Below are 25842 nucleotides of genomic sequence, written 5' to 3'. Positions count from 1 at the left end.
TATTAGGAATAGTGTGTGGTGTTTTAATTATAATGAAACATATAGTGAATCAGTAAAAAGTATTTTTTATTAGTAATTTTTTTTTTTTATCAATTAGAAATTTCAGATGACCCCATTTGAATTCCACGTGACCCCACATAGGTTTGCACCCCAAAGTTGAAAAACACTGACTTAATCCATGAGAGCGTTTGTGAAAATAAAAGGGAAAAACAACCAAAATGGGATTTATACTTTTTATAGGAGCTGTACATTAAAGCAACATATGACTTCCATCATAAATTTTTTTCATATTTGTTTAGATAACAAACCGAAACATCACTCAGGCCTTTTCAGAAATTTTGCTGCAAATTGCATTGTGGGAATGGCAACCAAGCAAAAGCAGTTTCTCACAGATTCAGGAGGAAAATGAGCCAGACCGCTATTGTATATGGATGGAGGTAAAGGCGACATTTGGGTTCAGCACTCACAAAGAGGCAGGAAAATTGCTGCTGCGTGGAATTCCCATTCTCACAATGCACTTCGCGACAAAATTTCCGACAAGGTCCAAGTGACATTTTGGTTGGTTATGTAAAGAAGCGGACTGTGTTTATGATGGAGTTATCTTCAAAGTTGTTCATTGTGAGGGAAGTGATTCAGGTGTGTAAACACAGTGACTCCATCATAAACACAATCCGCTTGTTTACATAACAAACCAAAACGTCATTTGGGCCTTTTCGGAAATTTTGTTGCAACATGAATTTTTGGAATGGGATATTCATGCAGCAGTAATTCCACTGTCTCTTTGTGAGTGCTGAACCCAAATGTCACCTTTACCTCCATCCACCGACTATACAATAGTGGTCTGGCTTTTCTTGCCGAATCTGTGAGAAACCACTTTCGATTGGTTGCCATTCCCACAATGTACTTTGCAACAAAATTTCCGAAAAGTCCCGAGTGACGTTTCGGTTTGTTACGTAAAGAAGCGGACTGTGTTTGTCATGGACTCATCTTCGAAGTTCTTCACCGTGAGGGAAGTGATTCAGGCACGTAAACACGGAAAAACTAATGGAATAGTGATAATTAGGCTATCGTTTGGGTTTTACAAATTTTTAAAAAATTGTGATAAAAGTCATATGTTGCTTTAAATATTGTGCGTGAAATACTCCAAGAAAAATATTTAGTCTATCCGAAATCCCATTGTAAATGATACAGTTATGAATTATTAACAGTTATAAATACATTAACAGTATTATAAACATTAGGTATGTATCTTAGTTAATATGTATAGTATATAGTCCATTGTTGCCATGAGTGCATTGCATTATGGTACATTTATGCTGACCAAGTGTCCAGGGTATGCATATTGTAATACTTAAATATGTAATTCATATATTACTGGTTTCAGACGTACAAAATAAATCTCACAAAGTGTTTCAGCCTATTAGTTAACATGTAATTATGGAATTTCAGACATCGCCGTGCAGGTCAGCGGAAAACAACATTACATAAGACTGTTTTGACAATTCACTAAGGTATGAAGAACACGGAAACAAACTTGCATCATTCCCCTGAGACCATCATTAACAAGACACTAATTAACTTTCTCTTGGAGCTCATTTATTGTGTTGTTGATTCGTTGCTAAAATAGATGTAAGACAAACATGTCACTCATTCTCCAGAACTATTTTGATCAACATCTGGATAATCAGCATGGATGTTTAGTATAATATTATTGAAGTCTACGCCACTGAAATAACTAATGGCTGTGTAAGAGTCCATATCGTTAGAGGAGTTCATCTTTGTATGACACACCTTGAAGATATTGTGTTTAAAATTTAGATATACTGTAATCACAGAAATTAATCTTTTAAAATATCAATATAACATAAATTGTCTTTGCATTAGTGTGTAATCGACTGAAAATGCAGTTTTTGCTGATTGCCTTTCCACTTACTGCAGAATTAGGCTCACTGCGTCAAAAAATTACACACAAGCCCCCTAATATGTAACACTTGGTACAAACCACGTCGCTGGTATCTAAACTAATAATCTCTTAACATAATGGCATTTTTGCAATAACATGTTACACACAAACACTTTGTAAATGATACTTTCAAAGCAGTAACACTTTACACACAGATATAAAGATGCTTCCTACGAAATGATAAGTTTGTTGTTGTTTTTTTTTCATTTGAACAATTGACATTGAATAGTAAATATACATAACAGTATACAACAACAAGGGTAGAAAGTTCCATAATTCACAAAATCTTTTACATTATATAGAGAAATACATGTAAGTAAAAACATTGGGAAAGACTAAATAAATAAATAAATAAATAAATAAAATAAAATAAAATAAAATAAAATAAAATAAAATAAATAAATAAAAATATGTAATAAAAATAAAAAAAAATAAAAAATTGCTCGAGGAATAAATAGAAATTATACAAATTGAATAAGATTATACATTTGACTTTTTTTTTTGTTTTATTTGCTTTAGAATTTATACTGTTTCTCAAATTGTCTACGTAATTGGAAAAAAGGGCTTTGAAAACAGTGATGTTTGGACGTTGATGTGCAAATTTGGAGCAATGAATGTGAAATTTGGCAAAAATAATCAAAAGGTCAATAATATATCTTTTTTCTGGAGTTATTTTATCAATGTGTGATAGGCCAAACAAAATGTGTTGAAAGTTCAATTTACACGAAGAGTCAATTTTTGTGTTTCTAAAATTATTTAAATCAGTCCAAGATATATGCATGTAGGTGCAATCCCAAAATAAATGACATATTGTTTCCTCTGCATTGCTGCAAAAAGAACAAAGTGTAGCAATATTTCTTTTATATTTTATGAAATGATAAGTACTTTGTCTCCTTATGACAGCTATGACAGATTTTATTTTTATTCGTTTTTTCGTCTTTACCATTACAACAAATCACAAAGAGATGTATAAATTACAGTTCAGCTCTGAAGGCACATGTACAGGCTACAGTGTAATTCTCTAAACTTTATCTGAGTTAGTCAGAAAAGTTAACATCACCTATTAATTTTTTTTTTTTTTTTTTGCTGAGGTAGGCTCGATATATTTATGGTCACAGATGTTTGCTCAAGGTGAAAATAGCCGATGTGGTCCCTCAGACTTGCCGTAGTCCCAAACTATCTCATTTTTTGCAGTAGGTTTTAAAGCGCATCATGTCCAGCTCCCCCAGGAAGATCATAAAATCCATAACGTGTCCAGATGTCTGCTTTTAGGACTCTGGGTGTGGTGTTTATCGCCTGCAGTGGATTTCCACCTCCTCTCTTTATATCTCAACACAAAAGTAGAATCAGCCTGAAGTTAACACACAATTTACTGCATCAGAGCGACATACTAAGATGGCTTCACAACTTTATTGTCCAACCAATGCAGACACATCAATAACGAGCATTAATACAGTAGAATTCTTTTGTAGGCTCAAAACTCAGCATGGTGGTCTGCATTGTGAAGCATCTTGTAATCAAGAAACATCCTCATCCCCATCACAGACAATGTTGTATTGATGTTTGTTGTGAAATGTGTTTCCCCACTAGATGGCATTGTGACGGTCTAGCCCAGGCATGTCCAAAGTCCGGCCCGGGGGCCAATCACGGCCCGCGGTCAGATTTTATACGGCCCACAGCTTCAGTTTTATAATGTATTATTTATGGCCCGCTGGACTGTTGAACCGAGTACATGAATCATAAAAGGTTCAAAATGCAGTTTCTCCTTTCACCTCATGGTGGCAGCACCACTCTAACTCTATCTGGCTCTGTGACCTTACCGTGAACCCTTTTCGCTAATTTCTAACCACGGCGCCTGTAAATAAAAAAACGGAAGTTGACAGTGAGGGCCGCCGCTTCCAGGAGAGATGGGAAGTACAATTTTTTTCACTGAAAATCGAGGCAATTATGTTTGCCTAATTTGTCAACAGACTGTTGCCTTGTTTAAGGAATTCAATGTAAAGAGACAATAGCAGATAAAACATGCTAACGCATATGACAAGCTAGCAGGGAGTTTGCGCTCCGAAAAAGTGAAGCAAATTCAAGCTGCTTTAAACTCACAACAGTGACTCTTCATGTGAACCTGAGTTCAGTGAATTCACCACCAGGACAGGATACCAAGTTGCCAGGTTAGTTGCCTCTAACTGCTGGTGTTGTGTACTTGTAGATGTGACACAAATATTACTTTCTGAATAATTTTGTGAAAGACAAGAGTAAGAGTTATATGTTTTCATCTGAAATGTTAACAGACTTTGCATTACTGAGTAATATATGAGTAACGATTACTCATATAAGTCATGTTTTAAATGAATGTGGGGTTAAGATTTTTATCAACTTCTTGGATGTTTAAGATACTCCACACAGTTTGTTCTATGTTATCTGACTCCAGATGTGAAAGGAAGGCAGAATTGTTTTTTTTTTAATTTGTTCACACCTGAGTGGTTCAGATTTGGTTACACTGCCATTTAAAAAAATGATATTGTGACAATGAAAATAAACTTGCTGTAGAACAGCGCGTTTATATGCAATTTTTACTGTTTAAAAAACATCCGAAGGGACCACTGGCCCCTGGCAATCTCCACATTATCAGATCTGGCCCTCTTTAAAAAAAGTTTGGACACCCCTGGTCTAGCCATAACCTGGTTAGAGGAAGTTATTCTACAATCCAGTCTTCAAGTAAATGTTCAGACTGAGCAGTTCTTGGTATGTGTCTCGTCAAAACAAATGTCATCTCTGCATAGACAGCAAGAAAATTGTCTTGATAACACATAATAATTCAGTGTTTCTGCCTGATCACCTTCTTTGTTGTTTATTTGTCGTCTTCTTCCCACTCCTTTTCAAGTGTAAATGAAGGAATTTGAATTTTGAACTTGCATGTATTCTGTTGAATGCTTGAAATAAATGACTAAATGAAGTAATGAAATAATCTGTTCCTCTTCCTCAAAAAAATGTTTGTACCTTTGTTTACTGCAGTAATAAGTCCTTGTGTTATTTAACATTTTGATTTTTTTAAGCATTCAAGTTTTATATGTAATCAGTAAGTGCAAAGTTTTAGAATTGTGTTGTTTTTGTTAAATTAACACGATGATATCTACAGAGGGAACAGGTCTCTTCCATGACATCTTCAGTTAAGACTTTTTTATTAGTGTCATCCACTTCCTTTGCTCTTTAATGTCACATGTGAAGTGTTACAATGAGAACTGGTTGTGACATGATACTGTAGCAGACTGAAAAAACAGAAGAATGAACAGAAGTTGACTTAGAAATAGTAACATCACAATAACTGGATCTAAAAACCTCAATCAATTTCCTCTGTTTGAAATTTTTCCAATAAATGTCGGTTTCCATAGTTAGAACAGTAAATGCTTTTTAATATCCTGCACATTCTGAAACCATTTATTGAAAAACCTGTACGTTGCATTAAAGTTTATTTTATAGGATGGGTGATGTGATAAGACCTTCATTTGCACCAGAATTGTTTTTGAACATATTTAGTCCTTGTTCTTTTGCGCATAACTACATATTGTACTCAATCATTTTCACTGCATTGAAGTTTGAACTGTTTTTCTAATAAAGTTTACGCTCCCCTCTTGACCAGGTCGTCTTAAACCCAGAGCAACTTTAGTAGCAATTCCCAAATTAATTTTTCTCTCTATTTACCCTTTATTGAGTGATTTATCACCATTTACTATAATATTATTCTCTGTATTTTGCATTTTTCACTGTAAATCACGTCTTTTCCTGTATCTAATTTCCTGTATTTAATTTAGATATTAATGAAAACGCAGGGTAAATTCAAATGTTATTATATAAAAACAAAGAAAACTGAAGAAAAGGTGAGTTTTTCAGCAAATATATCAATAACAATGTAAAATCAACTGTCTCCATCCATTGCCATTGATCCAACTGCATGGGTTTTACTGGTGAATCAATGTTGTAGAAGATGACAGTGTTTCCACGGTAACTACGGAGCCTCTGAACGTCCAAATGGGTCATATCTGATGACCATGAAAAGATGACAAACTGTATATTACAACAATTATTCACATGCATTAATAGGTTTAGTGGATCAACAGGTATTAAACAGTTTTGAGCAGGAGATACTTCTGGTTGCCATGGATGCTTGGGTCTTTATGGGTTAAAAGAGAAACTTTCACTTCCATGAGACTTTCAGCTGGTTAAATGAAGGCAGTAACAATAAAATAACCGCTCTAGCTCAGAAAAAAAATAATAAAAAAATTCTGTGTTGCAGCCTGTGGCCTTGAGCTCTAAAAGTGCAGTACTGCAAGGTATTGTTGGAATGTTGACAGCATAGTAGGTGTCAGTCCATTCTGGTTTCCATCTCAAGTTTTTCTATGTTACTTTGAGAAAAAAAACACATATTTATTCCAAAAACAAACTTCCTAAGGATAAATACAGGTTTACAGCTGTAAACAAGATTGACACTGAACAATCCCAAACTGTTTACATGTGCTGCTGGATGTGAGATGTGTGGATATGAGAGTCAGGTACAAAAACATGTGGACAATGACATTTTTTTAGTTGTCATTTTGCCTCCATACACCACAACAAAATGAAGCAATCAAGATGTGATTGAAGGAACAAACCCAAGGTGACAGTGGGGTTGCTCCTTCAATCACATCTTGATTGTTTGAGGAGGATTTGTTGGATTTCCACTCTCTAGTCATTTTAAGGCTTTGAATAAATTTGTAAAGTGCCTTAAGATAATCATGTATTATGATAGGTGCTGTATAAACACTGAATTTTATTGACTTTAATCACTTACATCCTCTAAATAGGATAAAAAAAAAACACACAAGGTGAGAGTGGAGGAAATGAATTCTGAGCAATATCCTACAACCTGCTTTCATCATATCCTCAAATCGTTGATTATAATCTGGGGCTCAGTCTGTCTTGGAAATTGCAGCAGTTGCACAGATGGATGCAAAGCTGTTAATGCTACAGACCTGAGCTTTGTGGGGTGTTCAGGATCACAGATGAGTTCTCAAATCTGGGTCCAGCCTTTTGCATAAAATCACTTTAGACTGCATCTTCAGATACCCAAAGCCCTTTTCATTTTGAACACTAAAACACTTCTGTGACTGGTGATCTAGTGATTTAGTTCTCCTGAACATGCAATGAATTTTAATGCATACACTGTAACAAGTTTCTGTAGTTTTCACAGCGTTATTACTGTATAATGAGCAAATGCTTACTGTAGAACCTGTATACAGTTTGTTGCGGTAGATCTGCAAAGCATCATGGGCAAAATTAGTTGGCGGGTGAATTCTACAGTAAAATATATTTTACTGTAAATCAAAATATACAGTAATTTTGAGCGGGATTTTTTTTTAGCTGCCCTCTTTGGGTCATACTACGTCAGGGGTGTCAAACTCATTTTAGTTCAGCTAAATTTGATCTGAAGTGGGCCGGACCAGAAAAATAATAACATAATAACCTATAAATAATGACAACTCCAAATTTATGTCTTTGTTTTAGTGTAAAAAAAAAAAACCATTAAATTATGAAAATACTTTTATAAACTATCCAAAAAAAAAAAAAAAAAAAAGAAAAAAAAGAAATTTAAATTAAAAAACGTAAGAAAATTTAGTGCAATTTTAATAATATTATTCCTCAACTAATCATTTGTCCATGTGCATTATGGATCACATCTACAAAGACACTGAATACTGAGGAACAGGCAGAAAAATTGTTAAAATTGTGCTTAATTTTCTTTAGACATTTCAGGTTCTTCATATTTGTTCAGGTTATTCACATTTTAGTGTAACAGGATAGTTTGTAAATGTAAATATTTTCATAATTCAATGTTATTTTTTGCACTAAAACAAAGAAAAAAAATTTAAGTGGTTAATTCTAGATTTTTTTTGGCTTATTTCAAGATTTTTTACTTAATTGAAGATTTTTTTTTTTTTTTTGGCTTAATTCAAGATTTTTTTTACTTAATTGAAGATTTTTTTGGCTTAATTCAAGATTTTTTTTTACTTAATTGAAGATATTTTTGGTTTGATTGAAGTTTTTTTTTTTACTTAATTGAAGATTTTTTTTTTTTTTTTTGGCTTAATTCAATATTTTTTTACTTAATTGAAGATTTTTTTTTTACTTAATTCAAGATTTTTTCCTTAATTCAGTTCAAGACTGTGGAATTTTTGCACTTGGCAAAAACATCCCAGGGGCCGAACTGGACCCTTTGGTGGGCCGCATTTGGCCCCCGGGCCGCATGTTTGACACCCCTGTACTACATGTTCAACATTGAATATCCAGAGGAGGCAGCCACATCACTGGAATTTCTCCAGATAAACCATGTATCTGTTCTTAATATTCTTCACTAGGGATGTAGTGAGTATTTGTTATGTGACCAGCTGCTCCACAAGTACAATACCACTCAAAATGTATCTGATTTTCACAGATTTTCATCGTTCAAACCTTAAAATGTTCAGCTTCTTCAGGACATTAGTGCTTGTATTTATATTTTTCAGTTTTTTTAAATATTCAGCTTTTTATGCCAAAATTTTTTAATGGTTTCTAGTGGAGAAATCAGCACTTCTTGTCGTACTTGATGGCAGCACCTACGGCCAATCAAACTTGGAGCACTTTTTGCACTTACTAAGGGTTTTTCCCTCGAGTCTAAATTCTTGCTTATGTTGTACGTCACTTTGGACAAAAGCGTCTGCTAAATGAAATTGTAAAATTGTAGAAATCTTCAACAAGCCACACTTTCAACTTTTTCAGTTGTATTTTCAACCTTTCTTTTCAGCTCAAAGTGAATTTTAACCACCTAAAATAAAGCCCACCTAAATAAATCAATATTGGTTCAAGAGTGCGCTAAATAAAAGATATTCCCATTTTTTGCATCGCCATCAGACAGCTCATTCCTTTGCCATAACATTTTCTCAACTGTATTACTTCAAAAAATCCAAACAATCACCTCAAACAAAAGTTCTTTATTTTTACTCACCATGCAAAAGATAGAAAAGCAAGAACAGCTTTTATTGGTTCCATGAGAAATGTAAGTCTAAAATTTATGCGCCTATCACATATCTACATGTCTTTTTTCACTTCATCATTTTAAAACAAAAAGTTGAGTGCTTGTTTTTGTTTTGGAGTATTCAATAAAATACCCCAAATTCCCATTTCACAGTAATTCCACTATTTGCTGTGATACAAAATACATCACCACAGTAACAGGTAAATTATTTATTTTTGAGTCTACATTAAATTACCATTAATTTGGTGGTTAAGTTTTCGATTTCTCTGGTTTATTTTCACCTTTTTATGTTTCGCTTGTTTGTTTGCTTGGATACATTGTTTTTTTCTTTTTTTCTTTTTCCTATATTGGATGCTGGGTAGCTGAATTTGTTATGTAGGAAAAGCATTAATATAAGCATTTTGCCTCTGCCTGTGCCTTTTCAGTCATTAACCTGTTAGTAATGTTTGTAATGTTTGAAGTGCTGTTGTTGACACTGGTTATTATGTGATGACTGAATAAAGAATTTCATCATCATCATCATCATCATATTACAGTACTGTACAGGGTGGGCAAGCAAAATTTACAATGAACATTTAATTGTTTTTTCTCAGCAGGCACTCCGTCAATTGTTTTGAAACCAAACATATATTGATGTCATAATCATACCTAACACTATTATCCATACCTTTTCAGAAACTTTTGCCCATATGAGTAATCAGAAAGGCAAACGTCAAAGAGTGTGTGATTTGCTGAATGCACTCGTCACACCAAAGGAGATTTCAAAAATAGTTGGAGTGTCCATAAAGACTGTTTATAATGGAAAGAAGAGAATGACTATGAGCAAAACTATTACGAGAAAGTCTGGAAGTGGAGGAAGCAACAAAAAACGTATCAAAGCTTTTATTAAAGCTCCCAAATCCAAAATCCTGAAGGATCCAACCAAATCCATCCAGATACCAGGTATTGCCAAGGCTTAAAGCAAACTACCCAGATGGAAAATATGTATGGACACAGGATGGTGCTCCAGCCCACACAGCTAGAAAAATACAAGATTTCTGCAAATCCAACTTTAGCAATTTTTGGGAATCATGTTTATGTCCGCCTTCTAGCCCAGATCTAAACCCTCTGGATTATGCTATTTGGGTTGCGTTTTAGAACATGCTACCAATAGAACATCACAGAGCAATGTTGACTTTCTTAAAGATACTATTAAAGAAGAATGGGAGAAGTTGTCACCCGAATATTTGAGGAACACTTGTGCAAGTTTCAGGAAGCGTGTGAAGGCAGTTATTGAGAAAGGAGGACACATAGAATAAAAATATTTTCTATTATGTAAATTTTCTTGTGACAAATAAATTCTCATGACTTTCAATAAACTAATTGGTCATACACTGTCTTTCAATCCCTGTCTCAAAATATTGTAAATTTTGCTTCCCCACCCTGTAATAGCAATTACAGTACTGTGATTGGTACTGTGATGACAATTACAGTATTTTAAAGGTACTGTAATTTAATATACAGTAAGTATGCTGTAGAATGTAATACAGCAACTTACTTGTTAATTGCTGCCAGCAAGTTACTGTACATTTCACAGTATCCTTGTTACAGTGTATGTGAACAAGTAAAAACATAAATAATAATACAAAAATCAACAATGAAGACAATCTTAGACAGAAGAACAGCACAACAGTTTTATTTACATGCCTGAAAAGGGGTGGGAAGAAGTCCAGTTTATTTAATTCCATCCTTTCTCCATAAAATATTAATAATATATATTTATCTGCCTAAATGATATGCTACTAATGGCTACATATTGTACATGTTTTGGAAGAAACTTGTTGAGGTTACTTTTTTGTCAGTTCTGGATTATGGAGACATTTTATACAGACATGCACCAGCTACAGCCCTGCCTTCCCTTGACACTGTTTATCATTCAGCCCTAGGATTTATTACACCTGACAGCTACAACACTCACCATTGCGACCTTCATTCTAAAGTTGAATGGCCCTCTCTATCCAACAGGCGTGATAGACATTGGATTTTACTTGTTTTTAAACCTCTCAGTCGTCTTTTACCATCTTAATTAATCTTTTAATGCAATCCAGTATCACACTCGCTGAAAAAACTGGCTCACACTGTAGGTTCCTTCAGTTCGTACTGAATTTGGAAAGTCCAGTTTTTCTTACTGTGCACCTGAAACCCGGAACACTCTCCAAAACCATCTGAAACTTACCACACTCTTATCATTAGGACAAATTAAATCCTTTATCTCTTCTTATTTTAGCTCCATCTGCTCCTGTTTTTAAGTAGATGTCTTTGTTCTTAGTTAATCTTTAGCACTTTCACTTTTTGGTACTTCTGATATGGCATTGTATGTTTCAAATATTTTGTGTTTTAAATCCATAATTCTATCTTATTTTACCTCCAGCTGCTCCTGTTTTTAATTTGTCTTTGTCACTTTTACTTTTTGGTATTTCTAATGTAAAAACAAGTGCCTCCATCCACTGTCATTTATCAAACTCCATGGGTCATATCTGACAATAATGAAAACATGACAAACTGTATTTTACACCAATTATTTACATGTATTGGCAGAATAAGAGGATTAATAGGTATTAAACAATTTATATCTGTTGTGTTGCCAGTGACTGTTTGAGTCTTTATAGGTTAATTGACGCAAAAAAACTTTAATAACTTTAAACTTCAATTTGTTATATTCTCCACAGATTTGTTTATTCATTTGGTTTTGTAATAAATTTGTTAAATTGCAAAGAGAGTTTATGGACACCCTGTATTACAGTTGTGATGTTGTGATTACGTAATATTTATTAAAGTTAAGTATACTTTATATTCTTTCTGTGTGACCATATAATAACATCAGTTCTATCAAATGTACCACGTAGCTGTTTTAATTTTAGCATATGTCTGTCATTGTTAATGTTGTTGCAAAACATGATAATCACTGTTGAGTTTTTGTTGCCTCAGTGTCCTCTGAGATTTCAGAGGTATCAGAGGTAAGGAAACATCACTCCAGAGGGCTCAGAATGACACGTCTTTCCTGTCAACTCAAAGACGTAAACAAAGGAGTCATTAGCTTAATGAGCAGAGTTAAATACAGAAACAGTAACCAAGTGTTGGTAACCATAATACAATGAATAGATTTGTTTCAGCAAAGTTCACTGGGAAATAAATGTCCCGTGCTGGAAGTTTAATCGGATTGGTCTGTGTTTCCTTAGTATTGTAATCCTAAAAAACAACTTTTAAGAAAATACATCACATTATCCACACTATCATACATAAAATACACATCAATGACGTAAGAATAAGAAATAATACCAAAAAAATCCACAAAAAGTGTAGCATACTGTGTCTGTTTCTCTGTAACACTTAAAGACAAAGCAGTATTAATAAAACACAAAAACACATGGTAAATCTAAACTTTTACAGCTTTTAATTGACAATTTACACACTTTTTTTTTTGCAGACTATGGGTCACTGCATCACGACCACAAACAACTCAAGCCAAATAAGACACAACAATTTGAACTGAACATTTATCATTTATCATTTATATGAAAAAAAGCAGCCGTTCATTCATGTCGTTGTCCAAATGTTATCCAATTTTTCTCTTTTTGTGACAAAATCATCCATTATTTCAATGAGACCAAAGAAATACAGACCAACACTGTTTTTTTTTTTGTGTGTGTGTTTACAGGTTTTGAATTATAACAAGTGGTGCCAGGCACAACAAACTTCGCCCCTCGCACATATTTCACCCATTATAAGTAAAAGATTTTAAAAATTCATAAAAATTTTTTAAACTTTGACCTACTGTTCCCAAAATGTAATAAGATCCATTCTGGGTCACTAGAAATCTACAACCCAAATTTGGTATGAATTCATTTAATAATTTTACTGCTACAGACACTTGAAATTTCACCCATTATAAGTAAATGGGGGAAATTTTAAAAAAAAAAGATTAATAAAAAAATTTCATCTTTGACTGCTTTTCCCAAAATATAATGACATCTATTCTGGGTTACTGAAAATCTATGAACCAACTTTGGTATGAATTCATTCAATCATTTTGCAGCAACAGACATTTGAAATTTCTCCCATTATAAGTAAATGGGGGAAAAAAGCGTTTTAAAAATTCATTCAAAAAAATGTGACTTTGACCTACTTCTCCCAAAATGTAATAAGATCTATTCTGCATCACTGGCAATCTATAAACCAAAAATTCATGAGAAGGAATGCTTCTCGGACCAAAAAAGAGTTGGTTATAGGTGCTCTTTGAAAAAAGGGATTCATAAAGTAGATACCAAACTGGAAGAAAAATCCAAGGGACTCTCTTTACACATTAAAATGCCTTTGTTAACAAGGCACAGTCATATCTAGACATCTAATCTAATCTAATCTAATCTAATCTACAAACCAAATTTGGTATGAATTCAACCAAAAGTTTTGCTGCTAGAGTGCCAACAACCAAACAAACAAACCGAACCAAAAACAATACCCCTTGCCTCTCCTTTGGGGGTGGGTAATAAAACACAAAGAAAGGTAAAATCCCAACTTTATATGCTATAAATTCTTGGGAAAGAGTATCTATAGTAACATGTGAGCGGTCCGTGCACTGTTCCAGTAAAGGTCTGGGGGTGGGTGGTTTATGGATCTGTTCAGTTGGGACCACATCAGCAGATCCACATCCACAGTGTCATCTCCGGATTAACAATGAGGAAAATATAATCCTGATCTTGTCAAATAATTCTCCGTCTGTTGTCTTATCCTGTTCTTTGTTCTTCCTCTCACTTCCTCCATGTTTTTAAGTTCTCACACTTGATTTTACCGTTTTCAGGTGCGATGTGTGTGTGTTTTAGTTATGTACCAGTGACTGCATAGATTTACTTCTTGCAAAATGTAGAAAACGTGTTAGTTCTTAGTTTTTGCTCGAACCAAACCAAAAACCAAACTGAAAACGATACCCCTCGTCTCCCCTTCGTAGGGCAGGGTAAAAAAAAAAAAAAAAGTGAATACAGAAATACAGAAGAAAGTTGCTGAAGAAAATATGAACTTTGAAGGAGTCACCAACACAACAGGATTCACATGAAGGATGGATGCAGTGTTTTCTATTTTGCTGTGTATTGTGTGATGACTGCTCTTACACGTTGACTCTCTGTGTGTCTATTTTGCGGTTGACTGCTGGTAAATTGGTTCTGAGGCAACAGTTTGATTTTTGCCAGACTAGTTAGAGGTTTTATGAATGCAGGTTGGAATCAGGCTTTTGTGTGTAGAGCTTTGAGAAAAGGGTGTATCTTTCAAAATGCGTTTCAGTGATTGTAGAAAACTGCAAACGCAGCCTGGCTTTGTCCTCCTGAAATGACTACAGACTTCAGGGAAAAGATGTTGACAAAAAAGAAAGGGTATGTCTCTAAAATTCCAGTATATGCTTTCACATTCACATATACGTGTCAACACAGATGCTCCTTTAGTACCTTTCACTGACAACAGACTGGATAGTCCTTTTCATCTTCAGTACATAAAAACAAGATGAAATGTGATATTTTCTGACACTGACATAAGTTCAGGTCCAGAGTACTTGGTTCTGTCTCTGCTCAAAGTTGATGTAGTGGTTCCTCCTCATGATTGTGTTGTTGGATGCAGTAGTGTTAACTGTGTGGAGTTTTCCCCAGGCTCATGTGTCTGTTCATTAAAGATTCATGAAGCTTCTGACATTCAGTGGTTTCTACTCTTGACCTTTTACAAGATTTCCCCAGACCAGCAGAATCTTTTCACAATAGTACATACTTTAGTTGGTGAAAGACTTAATTTAACCCATAAAGACCCAAACATCCACCAGTGACCAACAGTATCTACTGATCTAAAATGTTTAATAACTTCTGAGCCGCTAATCCCATCAATATATGTAAATAATTGGTATAAAATACAGTTTGTCATTTTTTCATAGTCATCAGATATGACCCATTCGGACATTCAGAGGCACTGTAGTTACCGTGGAAACACTGTCATCTTCTACAACATTGATTCACCGGTAAAACCCATGGAGTTGGATCAGTGACAGTGGATGGACACACTGGGTTTATGTTCAGTTTAGGACTGAACAATATGGACAAAATTTCATATCTCTATATTCATGCCAGATATCTCGATATCGATACGAAACGATATGACTACGGGTTCGGTGCAAACCAAGGATTTATCAGAAAAATACAAACATCATAATACAAAAGAATGTGGAAAATGCAGTTTTAGTTATAAGAACTCACTGCTAGTCATCAACATTAACATAAAGTACGAATAAATAAATTAAAAATCAAACATTTTACTGCAGAAAATGTTTTTTTACTGCAGAAATCTATATCGTTTATATCGTTGCTTTTTCGATATTAATATCTTGAATGTTCATATCTAGATATCGATACAATAACGATATATCTTTCAGCCCTAGTTCAGTTAATGATATATTTTACTGAAAAAGTCAGTTTTCTGCAGTTTTCTCTGTTTTTGGTATAATAATCATCCAATGTAATCTCAGCATCATGATTTGAATACACAATCGGTAAATTAAATATCAGAAAATACCTGATTTTAACTGAAAAAAATGCAAAACAGAGAGCACAATATTATGATAAATGATGATAATAAATCATTTACGAAAGGTTAAATAGTGAGAAACTGCCATAAAAGTAACACTGGGTCATTATGGGCTAATATATTTTGCGTTAACAGATATTGTACTTAAACTGACAAAACCCTCACAAAGATTATCAGATAGTGTTATAACCCATCCTTACTATTAAAGTCAATGTCTGTGCTAATAATGGATGTTTTCCACCATCGTTGAACTAAGTTGATTCTAAAGGTTAAAATCGTTATTTTGTGTGACCTCTGACCCCATGACAGGAAGCAGTACCCTTACAGCCTTTTCAACTGTTCATGTCTACCCTCCTGCTATACACCTCAACAGACACAAGAGGGCAGCTAACCAAGACGAGTCACATGAGTGAGCCAAGTGTGTAGGGATGGCGCCCTCTGCTGTATTTGTATGGTCAATACACACTAAGAATGCATTTTTGCTCAATTAACCCTTTCATGCACAGTGGTCACTAAAGTGGACAGTTATTCTACAGCTGTTCTCTTGTATAATTCATGGATTTTGTTATTTTAGTTTCATATCAGCCAACACAATACACAAAACACTGCAACTGATAACAGTACTGTAACTTGGCTCTTCTTGATAAACCAAATCTAACATATTTGAGTGTAAATCAATTCCTTGTTATCGTTATTAGACTGTAATTAACAACAAAAGTTTTTTTTTTTTTTTTTTTTTTTGGCATATTATCTCCATGAAGTGACTAGTATTGGAGTTCACTACAAACAAAAAGTTAAGGATATTTCTTTTTGTTTTTTGTCTTTTTTTTTTTTTGGTCATTTTTGCTATTTGTAAATAAAACTATGTCTGGTCATTTAAAAAATGTATTTCAATTCAATTCACACACACACACACACACACACACACACACACACAAAAAGCATTGTGCAAAAATCCCAACTGAAAAAAAAATAGCATCAAAAATTTTAAATATCCATAACTATTTGTTTGTAGTGTATGTTAAAATGTGACAAAACATCAAATTAGCAGCATTTAATGTTTTATTTCATAGTTTTCACACAGTATATCAGTAAATACATGTTTCGTTGCTTTAAAAATTAAACACACATTTTTGCAACTCTATGAAAAATAGCTTCATTTAAAAAAAAAAAAAATCACCTCATTGTTTTTTAAATGCATAAAGAGGAATAAAGAAAAAAAATCTTGATTAACGTTCTCATAATTCATGCATGAAAGGGTTAAAGCAGCTTTACAGCTTTTTATATATATGTGTGTGTGTGTGTGTGTGTGTGTGTGTGTGTGTGTGTGTGTGTGTGTGTGTGTGTGTAAATAGAGCAGTCATAATAATAAAAAATAAAACAGTAATAATTTGAATGTCATGTCCCTATTTTCCAGATACCATAATGTTCATATAAAGTTCCCATAACTGTCCACCTTGACTTATTACTATTTGAATAACGCTTATGTCCAAATATTGATTTTAAGAAACTTTTTTTTTTTTTCATATTTATTAAATTTACCAAAGTGTAAATATTGTCTTATTTGATTAACTTAATAATACTAAAAATAATCAGATGTTTAACCAACTTTGATGATGCACTGTGTTTACAACATTATCTGTTAACATGTTCAGAACAGCCTATTTTATATGTTTAAAACAATGCTGATGAGTAGGAACTTCATTCAGTTGTTTTTTAAATATTAATATAACTTTTGAAATCATTACTAGACTGCTGTGACAAAGTAGTGAACACTTATTTGACATTAATGTGACTTATAAAGCTTTCAGGGTTTTCTTGTGAGCAAATTTACATCACAAATCCAGCAAAAGACACATTTATTTTACACTTTTTACATTTTACTTTACAACTTCAGTGGAGGAAAAAAAAGCGGTTTGTATTAATATCAACACAATCCAGTTTTGTCAGTAACAAAAAGTGTACAAATCAAGACCATCTGATGCAAGAAACATTTTAGACACAACTAATATTCCAAGAAAAGGATATTAAAAGTCACATGGAAAGGCTGTTAAAGTGAATTTCAACAGAATATCACAGATGGTCTGGTAATTTACAAAACTATATGAACTCTAAGTGCACTTCTTGACATACTCACAATAGGTACTTAACACTGCTGCCTTATTTGTATAAAAGTGTGTGTTAAGTTAACTTTTTCCTGTACATGCATAGTTGTGAGAAAGTGTTTTTATATGACTTGTATATTCATCACCAAGCAGCAAACTGTGAAACACATATTGTACTTGTCACTTGAAAATTAAGTTAAATTAATAAAAGATTGGCATGAGATCATTTTGCAAATATTCAAAATGAAAAAATGGACTTACTCAATCAGAAACCAGAAGGATACATTTTGTCATATTTGGGATAAATGGATCAAGTTTGTATCTTCTAGCCACCCAGAATTTGTATCACTCCTCTAAAAATGTCCTTTTTTATAATCTCCCTGTATTTATTCTTCATCTTGTTTTTGTTTTTTTTGCATAAACATGTATAAAATTAGGAAAAATGCATTGTTTGATTGTTGTAATAAGCTAGAGATAAAGATGTAAAAGCACTTGAAGGGTAGGATTAAATAAGTTTATACCTCTTCTGACTCATTTTCGACCCTGCAAAATTCAGACTTGCATGTACTTAAAGATAGATTCTTTTCATTTAAATGTTATTTTGTTTTTGTCTTAATTTGCTTCATTTTGTTTTATTTTGTTTCTTTCCATGTTCAAAATAAATAAAATAAAATAAAATAAAAATAAAAGAACCCAGAGGTATTGTAATGCTATGATTGTTTTTCAGTGAATAATACCAAAACTGTAAGCACCCAGTTCATATGTTAGTTAGTTAGTTTTTTTTTTTTTCTTTTTTTTTTTTTTTTACACTATTGTATGTATAAAATAAGAAATACAAAAAGGGCTCTAATAGATACTATCTGTATGAATGGTAATGTTGGAGATATTTTGTCACCTTTTTCAATAAAAACAAAATGAAAAAAAAAAAAGAAGTTAAACTAAGTTATGAAGTTACAGAAATGCAGAGACGTATTTAGAAAAAGCGTCAATATTAAAAAAAAAAAAAAAAAACAGCTATCCACATTTTCCATTGACACTCTACTGAAAGTGATAATTTTATTCCTAAAAAACTGAATGATTTTATCCCTTATTTCTTTCGTTTTCAGCCCATAGATGATTGGATTCAATATCGGGGGGAATATTATAGTGAAAAGTCTCTAAAGACCCAAACACTCGAATAGGAGAAAAAAAAGTTAGATGCGTGTCACCTTTTTCAATAAAAACAAAATGAAAACAAAAAAAGAAAATTCAGTTAAATTAAGTTATGAAGGTACAAAGATGCAGAGAGACATATTTAGCAAAAGCATCAATATTAAAACAAACAAACAAATAAACAAAAAAAAAACAGCTATCCACATTTTCCACTGACACTCTACTGAAAGTGATTAATTTTATTCCTAAAAAACTGAATGATTTTATCCCTTATTTCTTTCGTTTTCAGCCCATAAATGATTGGATTCAGTGTTGGGGGGAATATTAAAGTCGCCACCCCCATGAATCTTCTTAAATGTGGTGAAGCTCTCTGTATTCTGTAGGATATTATAGTGAAAAGACCCAAACACTCGAACAGGAGGAAAATGGTTAGATGCGTGGCACACGTCTGCAGAGCTTTAACTCTTGTATCTGAGTGTTTGGATCTGAAACATGCGATTAGGATGCGAAGATACGTGTACAGAATCAGCCCATTAGCCACTACTTGCGACAAAGCAGAAATAAGAAGGCCGTAAATGTTGTTGATGCTTTTGTCTTCACAGACCAGAGCCAACAGAGACGGATTATCACAGTAGGGGTTTGTGATTTCTGATCGGCAGTGGGGAAAACGTAAAAGCAGAGCAAAAAGCAAGCCCATTGTAACAAAACAGCTCAACCACACAAGTGTGATTATCCTCATGACATGGGCATTAGTCATAACAGTGTTGTACTTCAGAGGGAAACATATTGCAATGTATCTGTCGTATGCCATGGCAGTCAGAATAAACACAGCACCTGCACCATAAATGTGAATGACAAAAGCCTGAGCAATGCATGCTGGGTAGTGTATGGTCCTGTTGTTTGTCAGTAGCTGTTTAATAGTTTGAATAAAAAACCCTGAAGAACCTATTAGGTCATTAATAGGAAGATTGACTAGAAGTAAGTACATGGGCTGATGCAGACATTTGTTCAGAATGATGGTGAGGATTAGCACGAGGTTGCAAAAAAGTATAATCATATAGCCTAGACATGCAAAAAGAAAAGCAGGAAACACACTTTCACCGGAGAGATTATAGCTTTGCATTGTTAAATATGATGATGCATTGTAGAGGTTATCCATTGATGTACGCTGTTGTTCTCCTGCAATGTTAATGACACTGTAATTAGTAAGTAGCAGAAGAAAAGAAATGCAAAAACAGCAATTATGTACAAACACTACAATGATCATCAAAATAAAATGCAAGTTAATATTCAGTAATATCACTGTTAAAAGCAGAATGTACCCAAGAAAAGTCTAGAAATGCATTCAAATTTGACTCATTACACCTTCAAGAGATAGATTATAAGGTTTTTTCACTAACTTATAATGCATGTAGAAACATCTACTAAGCTGAGGTAAATAACATGTAGTGGAGCATCATGGACCCTGTTCTGACAGTGATCAGCCAGAGTATGGGAGGACTGGCAGGTTTTATAGAGGACTGAGTCCCCCTGGGTCGAATGGATGTAATGTTGAACCTTTGAGTGTTTGGGGATTCTCAAAAGGAACACCCTCACAAGAGAGTTTAGAAAAAAAAAAGCTAATGTCTGATTTAACCCTGTAAAGCAGTGTTTTTCAACCTCAGGGTCAGGACCCCACATGGGGTCACCTGGAATTCAAATGGGGTCGCCTGAAATTTCTAGTAATTGACAAAAATAAAAACTCACTAATAAAAAATATATAGTGAGTTGAGAGACAGCCCCAATCCATAAAAGACATGACAAACTGTGAAGCTGAAACTGAAGCACTGTGGTACTGTTTATCTTTCAAATGTTCATTGTGGTCGGTTTCAGATGCTGCAGCTCTTTCATAATTCGTAGTTTGAGTTCTTGTTTGTTCAGTATTAATTGTCAGCCTTGTAAGTCACCCTCCAAGCTGGAGTGACTGTACATATTCTGACCAAGGAAAATAAAATTCTCACTTTGTGCAGTAATCTACACCTGGCTTTTCTGCCTCCGTCCATAATAATATACTATATACTACTATATATAGACTAAATGGGTCTAAAATTAATGTTTATTTGCAACATAGTATAGCAAACTATTACATGATCAAAAACAAATTAATTATAGCAAAAAAAAAAAAAAAAAAAGTCTCTGTTTTGAATGTCTGGGGTTGCCAGAAATTTGTGATGTTAAAATGGGGTCAAGAGCCAAAAAAGGTTGGGAACCACTGCTATAAAGCCTGATTAACAGAAAATTCCAGTTCTTTGAAACTGGAGCCTTTATTGGTCCTTCTGAACAACCAAAAAATTTTTTTCAAATATCATTTTCCATGTATGAGTTTCAATTTTGTATCATATTTGATACATCGGGTCTCAATGCTCAAATATTACTAGTTTTGAACAAACACAAATATAATATAACACACACATGCCTGACAAATTGGTAATTCCTTTCCAAAATACTGCCTCCTTCCTCATTAATGACAGTCTTGTAGTGTCTCTGGAAAGGCCTCTGGTGAGCGAGCTCCCCCTCCTGGTGGATTATCTGTGTATTGCATGTATCTAATAGTATACATCAGGTTTTTGAAGAAAAAAATCACACGCTGATCATGTAGAGGGCATCAAAACTCATGTATCAAATATGATAGGTTTGGCGTTATAGGGTTAAGTACACTTAAAAGGTCTATAAAAGGTCATAAATTTAACTTAAATGCTTAAGAGAAACAAAATATGATGCAAATCCCACCAAATTATGTCAGTTTGCACATGACTAATATTATCACCGGACCTCTATGTTTGATGAAATGAAGTGTGTAATTTGCAGTGGAATATGTGTTGTTTTCCTTATTGTAAAGGTATGATTTCTGAAATGTATAATTTGCTCATGTCATCTTCTTGTGAATCTTCCGTTTCTAAATTTAAAGCTCGGAAAACTGATTTACAGGAGGATAAAATTATGGAACAATGGACTAAAGTCTGTGAGGTAGCCCAAACACAGACGGGCAATACATGTCAAAAAATGCTGCAATTTAATTGGCTAATGAGATTTTATTTTACACCAGACAAACTTAAATTCAACATACAGATCCCAGATCTGTGTAATAGATGCAAAGGGCACTTTGTTCCACTGGCTATGGTTCAAGGAATTTTGGGGAGAAGTTAGAGGTATGTTACAGAAGATTTTATCAGTGAAACTAGTGCTGCAACCCAAGTTTTTATATTAGGATTATACTCTGAAAAAATTCACATAAATCACTGTGAGAAAATCCTCATAAACCTGGGAATATACAAAGAGAGTGATTGCTCTGTCATGGAAAGAAATGGGCAAACTGAGCAGAGCAAACTGGCTCAAAGAATTTTCTTTATGTTTACCACTTGAAAAAATCACATACACTTTAAAAGACAAACAACACACTTGAAAAAGTGTGGGACCGTTTCATTGATTATATAAAGAACAAAGATTTGACTTATCTGTTGTGGGTATCTGGGACATCATAATTATTCCTTGTACAGGTCCACAGTCATATGCTGTATTCTGACAATGCTACTCATCATCTGGAAGGACTCTCATGGATTCAAGCACTGATTTTAAATGTGCCTTTCTGTTTGTTAGTTAGTTTGTTTATATCTTTCTATTTTGTATATATAGCCTGTAAAAATCTCAATAAATATACTTTTGAAAAAAAAAAAATGTGTTGCTTGGTTTGTAGCATTTTCTTCAAGTTGAAGAGAAAAGTTAAATACTTCAGTGCTTTGTTGTGTCTGGATGTTCTTCCAGATGTAAAGTTTACATTTTCTAATAAAAATAAAAATATATCAATGACCATGACTCTGGACATGTGTATTATTGCATATGTGCTATTCCATATGATATACTGTTGAATAGACTTTCTGCTTTTGAGGTTAAGGAGTGTATTTAATATTTCTATATGTCAGCTGTAGCTTCTAACTTCTTCAATTACCTCCTTTTTTGACATAACCAGACTAAAACTTTTTTCATGTTTTTTATGTTTTCTTATCTGTTACTTGCATGAAAAATGTGTTTTAAATTTTTTACTTGCTGTTCGTGATGTGTAAATAAATAAATAAATAAAACTGACATTTAAGGAAAAACTGCTGTTTCCCCTGAATGCTTCCTGCTTGCAGTTCCAGCATGAAACAGCATGAAACTGCATTCAGTCAATAAAGCCTGTGATTATTCATGCTGAGAAATTACCTCTCACTACTGCAGGAAAAAACACATTTTCTATAGATGATTTATTATATACAATTACACATTGTTGATGGTAACACAATATTGATGTTTTTATACTAAGTGACTACCAGCTGTGAAATGTGAAATTACTATAATAATCCCATAATACTTGAACACTTTAACACTTAAACACTGTCATAGTCTAATTTTATAATAAATGTTTATTGCACTATGTGGAACATGTCAAACATTACACACTGCTCATATCTTCATCTCTTCTTGTATAGTAGGACACATTTGACATATGTAACATACATACAATGTTCACCCTACTACTACCACCACACCACACAACGTATGTACACAAATAAAGCAAAGTATTTCTTTTTATAAGATGGTTATTTTCACGTTTATATTTCAGTTAATTTTCAAGTAGCCATATCTGCAACAAAGCACTTTTATATTACTTTTCCCTAATATTCATTTATTATTTAATTTTACATCTATTCAAGACAAATGTATCAATTATGCAGACAAATTATTAAACTGCCTGTATTATTATAGAGTAGATATCATAATGTTATTGTTCATTATCACTTAGGTGAAATAACTTAGTCGTGCACTAATACAAGTGAGAGAAAAAGGTTTTGGCATGTAATATTGCAGAGGGGTTATAGTCAATATGATAATAATTATTAACACATATAACTATGCACATTTTAGAAATAGACATATGCAACAAATACATAAGATAATAATAAAACACTGAGAGACTCTGAAATAACTGAATACGTTTAATTACATAGCTGATTTCATACACAAAGACAATTCAATAAAAAAAAATCAGAAGATTAAAAATATGAAAAGAACAAAATACAAGGTGCATAAAACAATAAAAGAAAAGACTGAAATAATTGTACAAAACCTGTATTAAAATGACTGAAAGAATATACAGTCCTCCAGACTAACATAGCAGCAAGAATTGATTAAGGCAAACAGCGTGATACAAAAAGAGCCAAAGTTATAGAGTTTATTTAGAGGCACATGGAAAGACAAACGTTCCAGTTATTTGCAGCTTTTTCTGTGTTTAGTCTGGACTCTGAGCTCAACTAGACCTGAGTCCATAGATCGAAAGGTCCTACTCAGTTTATAGTCCTTAAACATATCTACACAGATGTATATTTCATAACTGTGTAAGGCAGTTTAAAGACTTGATGTCACTCTGGTAGTTCCTGCAGAAATGGAGGAATCCACTGGAACTTTTGTGAGTGCAGAATAATCTAGACTTTGATACAAAACATGATGAATATCTATCACTTTTTGTTTTCACTTTGATTATAAAGAAAAAACATTCTTGATTCACATACTTGTTTTTGTTTTTTTATTACAATGCGATATGAGCTATTGCACAAACATTATGTACTACCTAAGTGTGCTTGTGATGTTGCACAAGCATATATTACACAACCCAGTGTTGTAGCATCATTTTAATTTTAATTTTACTGACTGTTTTCTATGTTTGTTTGCTTACTGCTTCTAAAGTTGTCAGAAAAATTGAATAAATAGAAGTTAAAAAAAAAAAAAAAAACCTCTGGAAGCAGTGTCTGAATGATCTGCAGATTTTTATTTATCTATTTATTTATTTTCTAATGCAGTAATTTGTGTCTGTCTCTGTTTCTGACAATGAATCTTGCTTTATTTATGCATTTATTTATTTATTGCATCGCTCAAAATTCTTGCTAAAATTACAAACGACTACGACTTGAAACTTCTCCCTAAAAACTTTACTATGGCCTGTTTCAGTTCTGTAATTTTCAGTCCATATATAATGGGGTCAAGAATAGGGGGGAAAATTAAAACTGATACACCGAGGGCCCTCCTAATGTAAGGGGACGCATTTTTAATCCGGTGAGCTGCAAGTGTGAAGGTAGTATTTATCTGTAAGATTAAAAACACGGCTAAATGTGAGCCACATGTCTGAATGGCTTTTTTCCGAGCATCAGACTGATTTGTCTTTAAACACGTATACAAGATCTGCGCGTACGTGTACATTACGATTAAAAACGAACCACCCATTACTATAAATATAGTGAGTATTCCATAATAATTATTCACCCTGGTGTCCTCACACACCAGTTTTACCAGTGATGGATTGTTACAGTAGAGATCCACTATGTTTGTTCTGCAAAGTTTAAACTGTGCAACCAGCATTATCAAAGTAAAAATCAGAGAAAAACTAATAAACCATATTAGAATTATAATTTTAACTAAATTATGGGGAGTCATGACTGCATTATACCTCAGAGGACGACATATTGCAACATATCTGTCATATGCCATTGCGCTTAAGATCAGCAAGTTTCCTGTACCACAGAGATGAACCAGAAACGCCTGAGTAATACACGCAGGAGGGGGGATGAGTCTTCGCTTTGTCACAATGCTCAAAACAAAGTGAGGGAAAAAAGCTGTTGCAGTTATCATGTCATTGATTGGCAAGTTGAACAGCAGGATGAACATGGGTTTGTGTAACTTCTTACTTGCAGCAATAGCCACTAACACCAACAAGTTGCAAAACATGATGAATATATATGTTAAAAGCCCAGATAAAAAGGCTGGGTAGATATATGCATTAGGTAAATCCAGCTTCTCCAGTGATAGAAACAGGTCAGATGATGCATTTGCAGACATGATGTATAATGCTGTTGTCAACTCATGTAGTAACAATGCCCTGAAAAAGAACAGAAATTATGAAAAGAACATGATTT

General features: G+C 33.6%; 2 protein-coding genes across 2 annotated transcripts; both read right to left on the bottom strand.

Annotated features, from left to right (window-relative positions):
- Positions 1-19079: 19079 nt before the first annotated feature.
- On the bottom strand, positions 19080-20018 carry LOC115431669 (olfactory receptor 52K2-like). Its single transcript, XM_030152238.1, has one exon. The coding sequence runs from the start codon at positions 20016-20018 to the stop codon at positions 19080-19082; it is 939 nt and encodes a 312-aa protein (XP_030008098.1).
- A 4814-nt stretch (positions 20019-24832) lies between these two features.
- On the bottom strand, positions 24833-25765 carry LOC115431146 (olfactory receptor 52B2-like). The gene has a single exon (XM_030151385.1). The coding sequence runs from the start codon at positions 25763-25765 to the stop codon at positions 24833-24835; it is 933 nt and encodes a 310-aa protein (XP_030007245.1).
- Positions 25766-25842: the final 77 nt, after the last annotated feature.

The sequence above is a fragment of the Sphaeramia orbicularis genome, chromosome 13, assembly GCF_902148855.1.
Source record: "Sphaeramia orbicularis chromosome 13, fSphaOr1.1, whole genome shotgun sequence".
In the NCBI taxonomy this organism is placed as follows: Eukaryota; Metazoa; Chordata; class Actinopteri; order Kurtiformes; family Apogonidae; genus Sphaeramia; species Sphaeramia orbicularis.
This window is presented reverse-complemented; position numbering and strand designations above follow the sequence as displayed.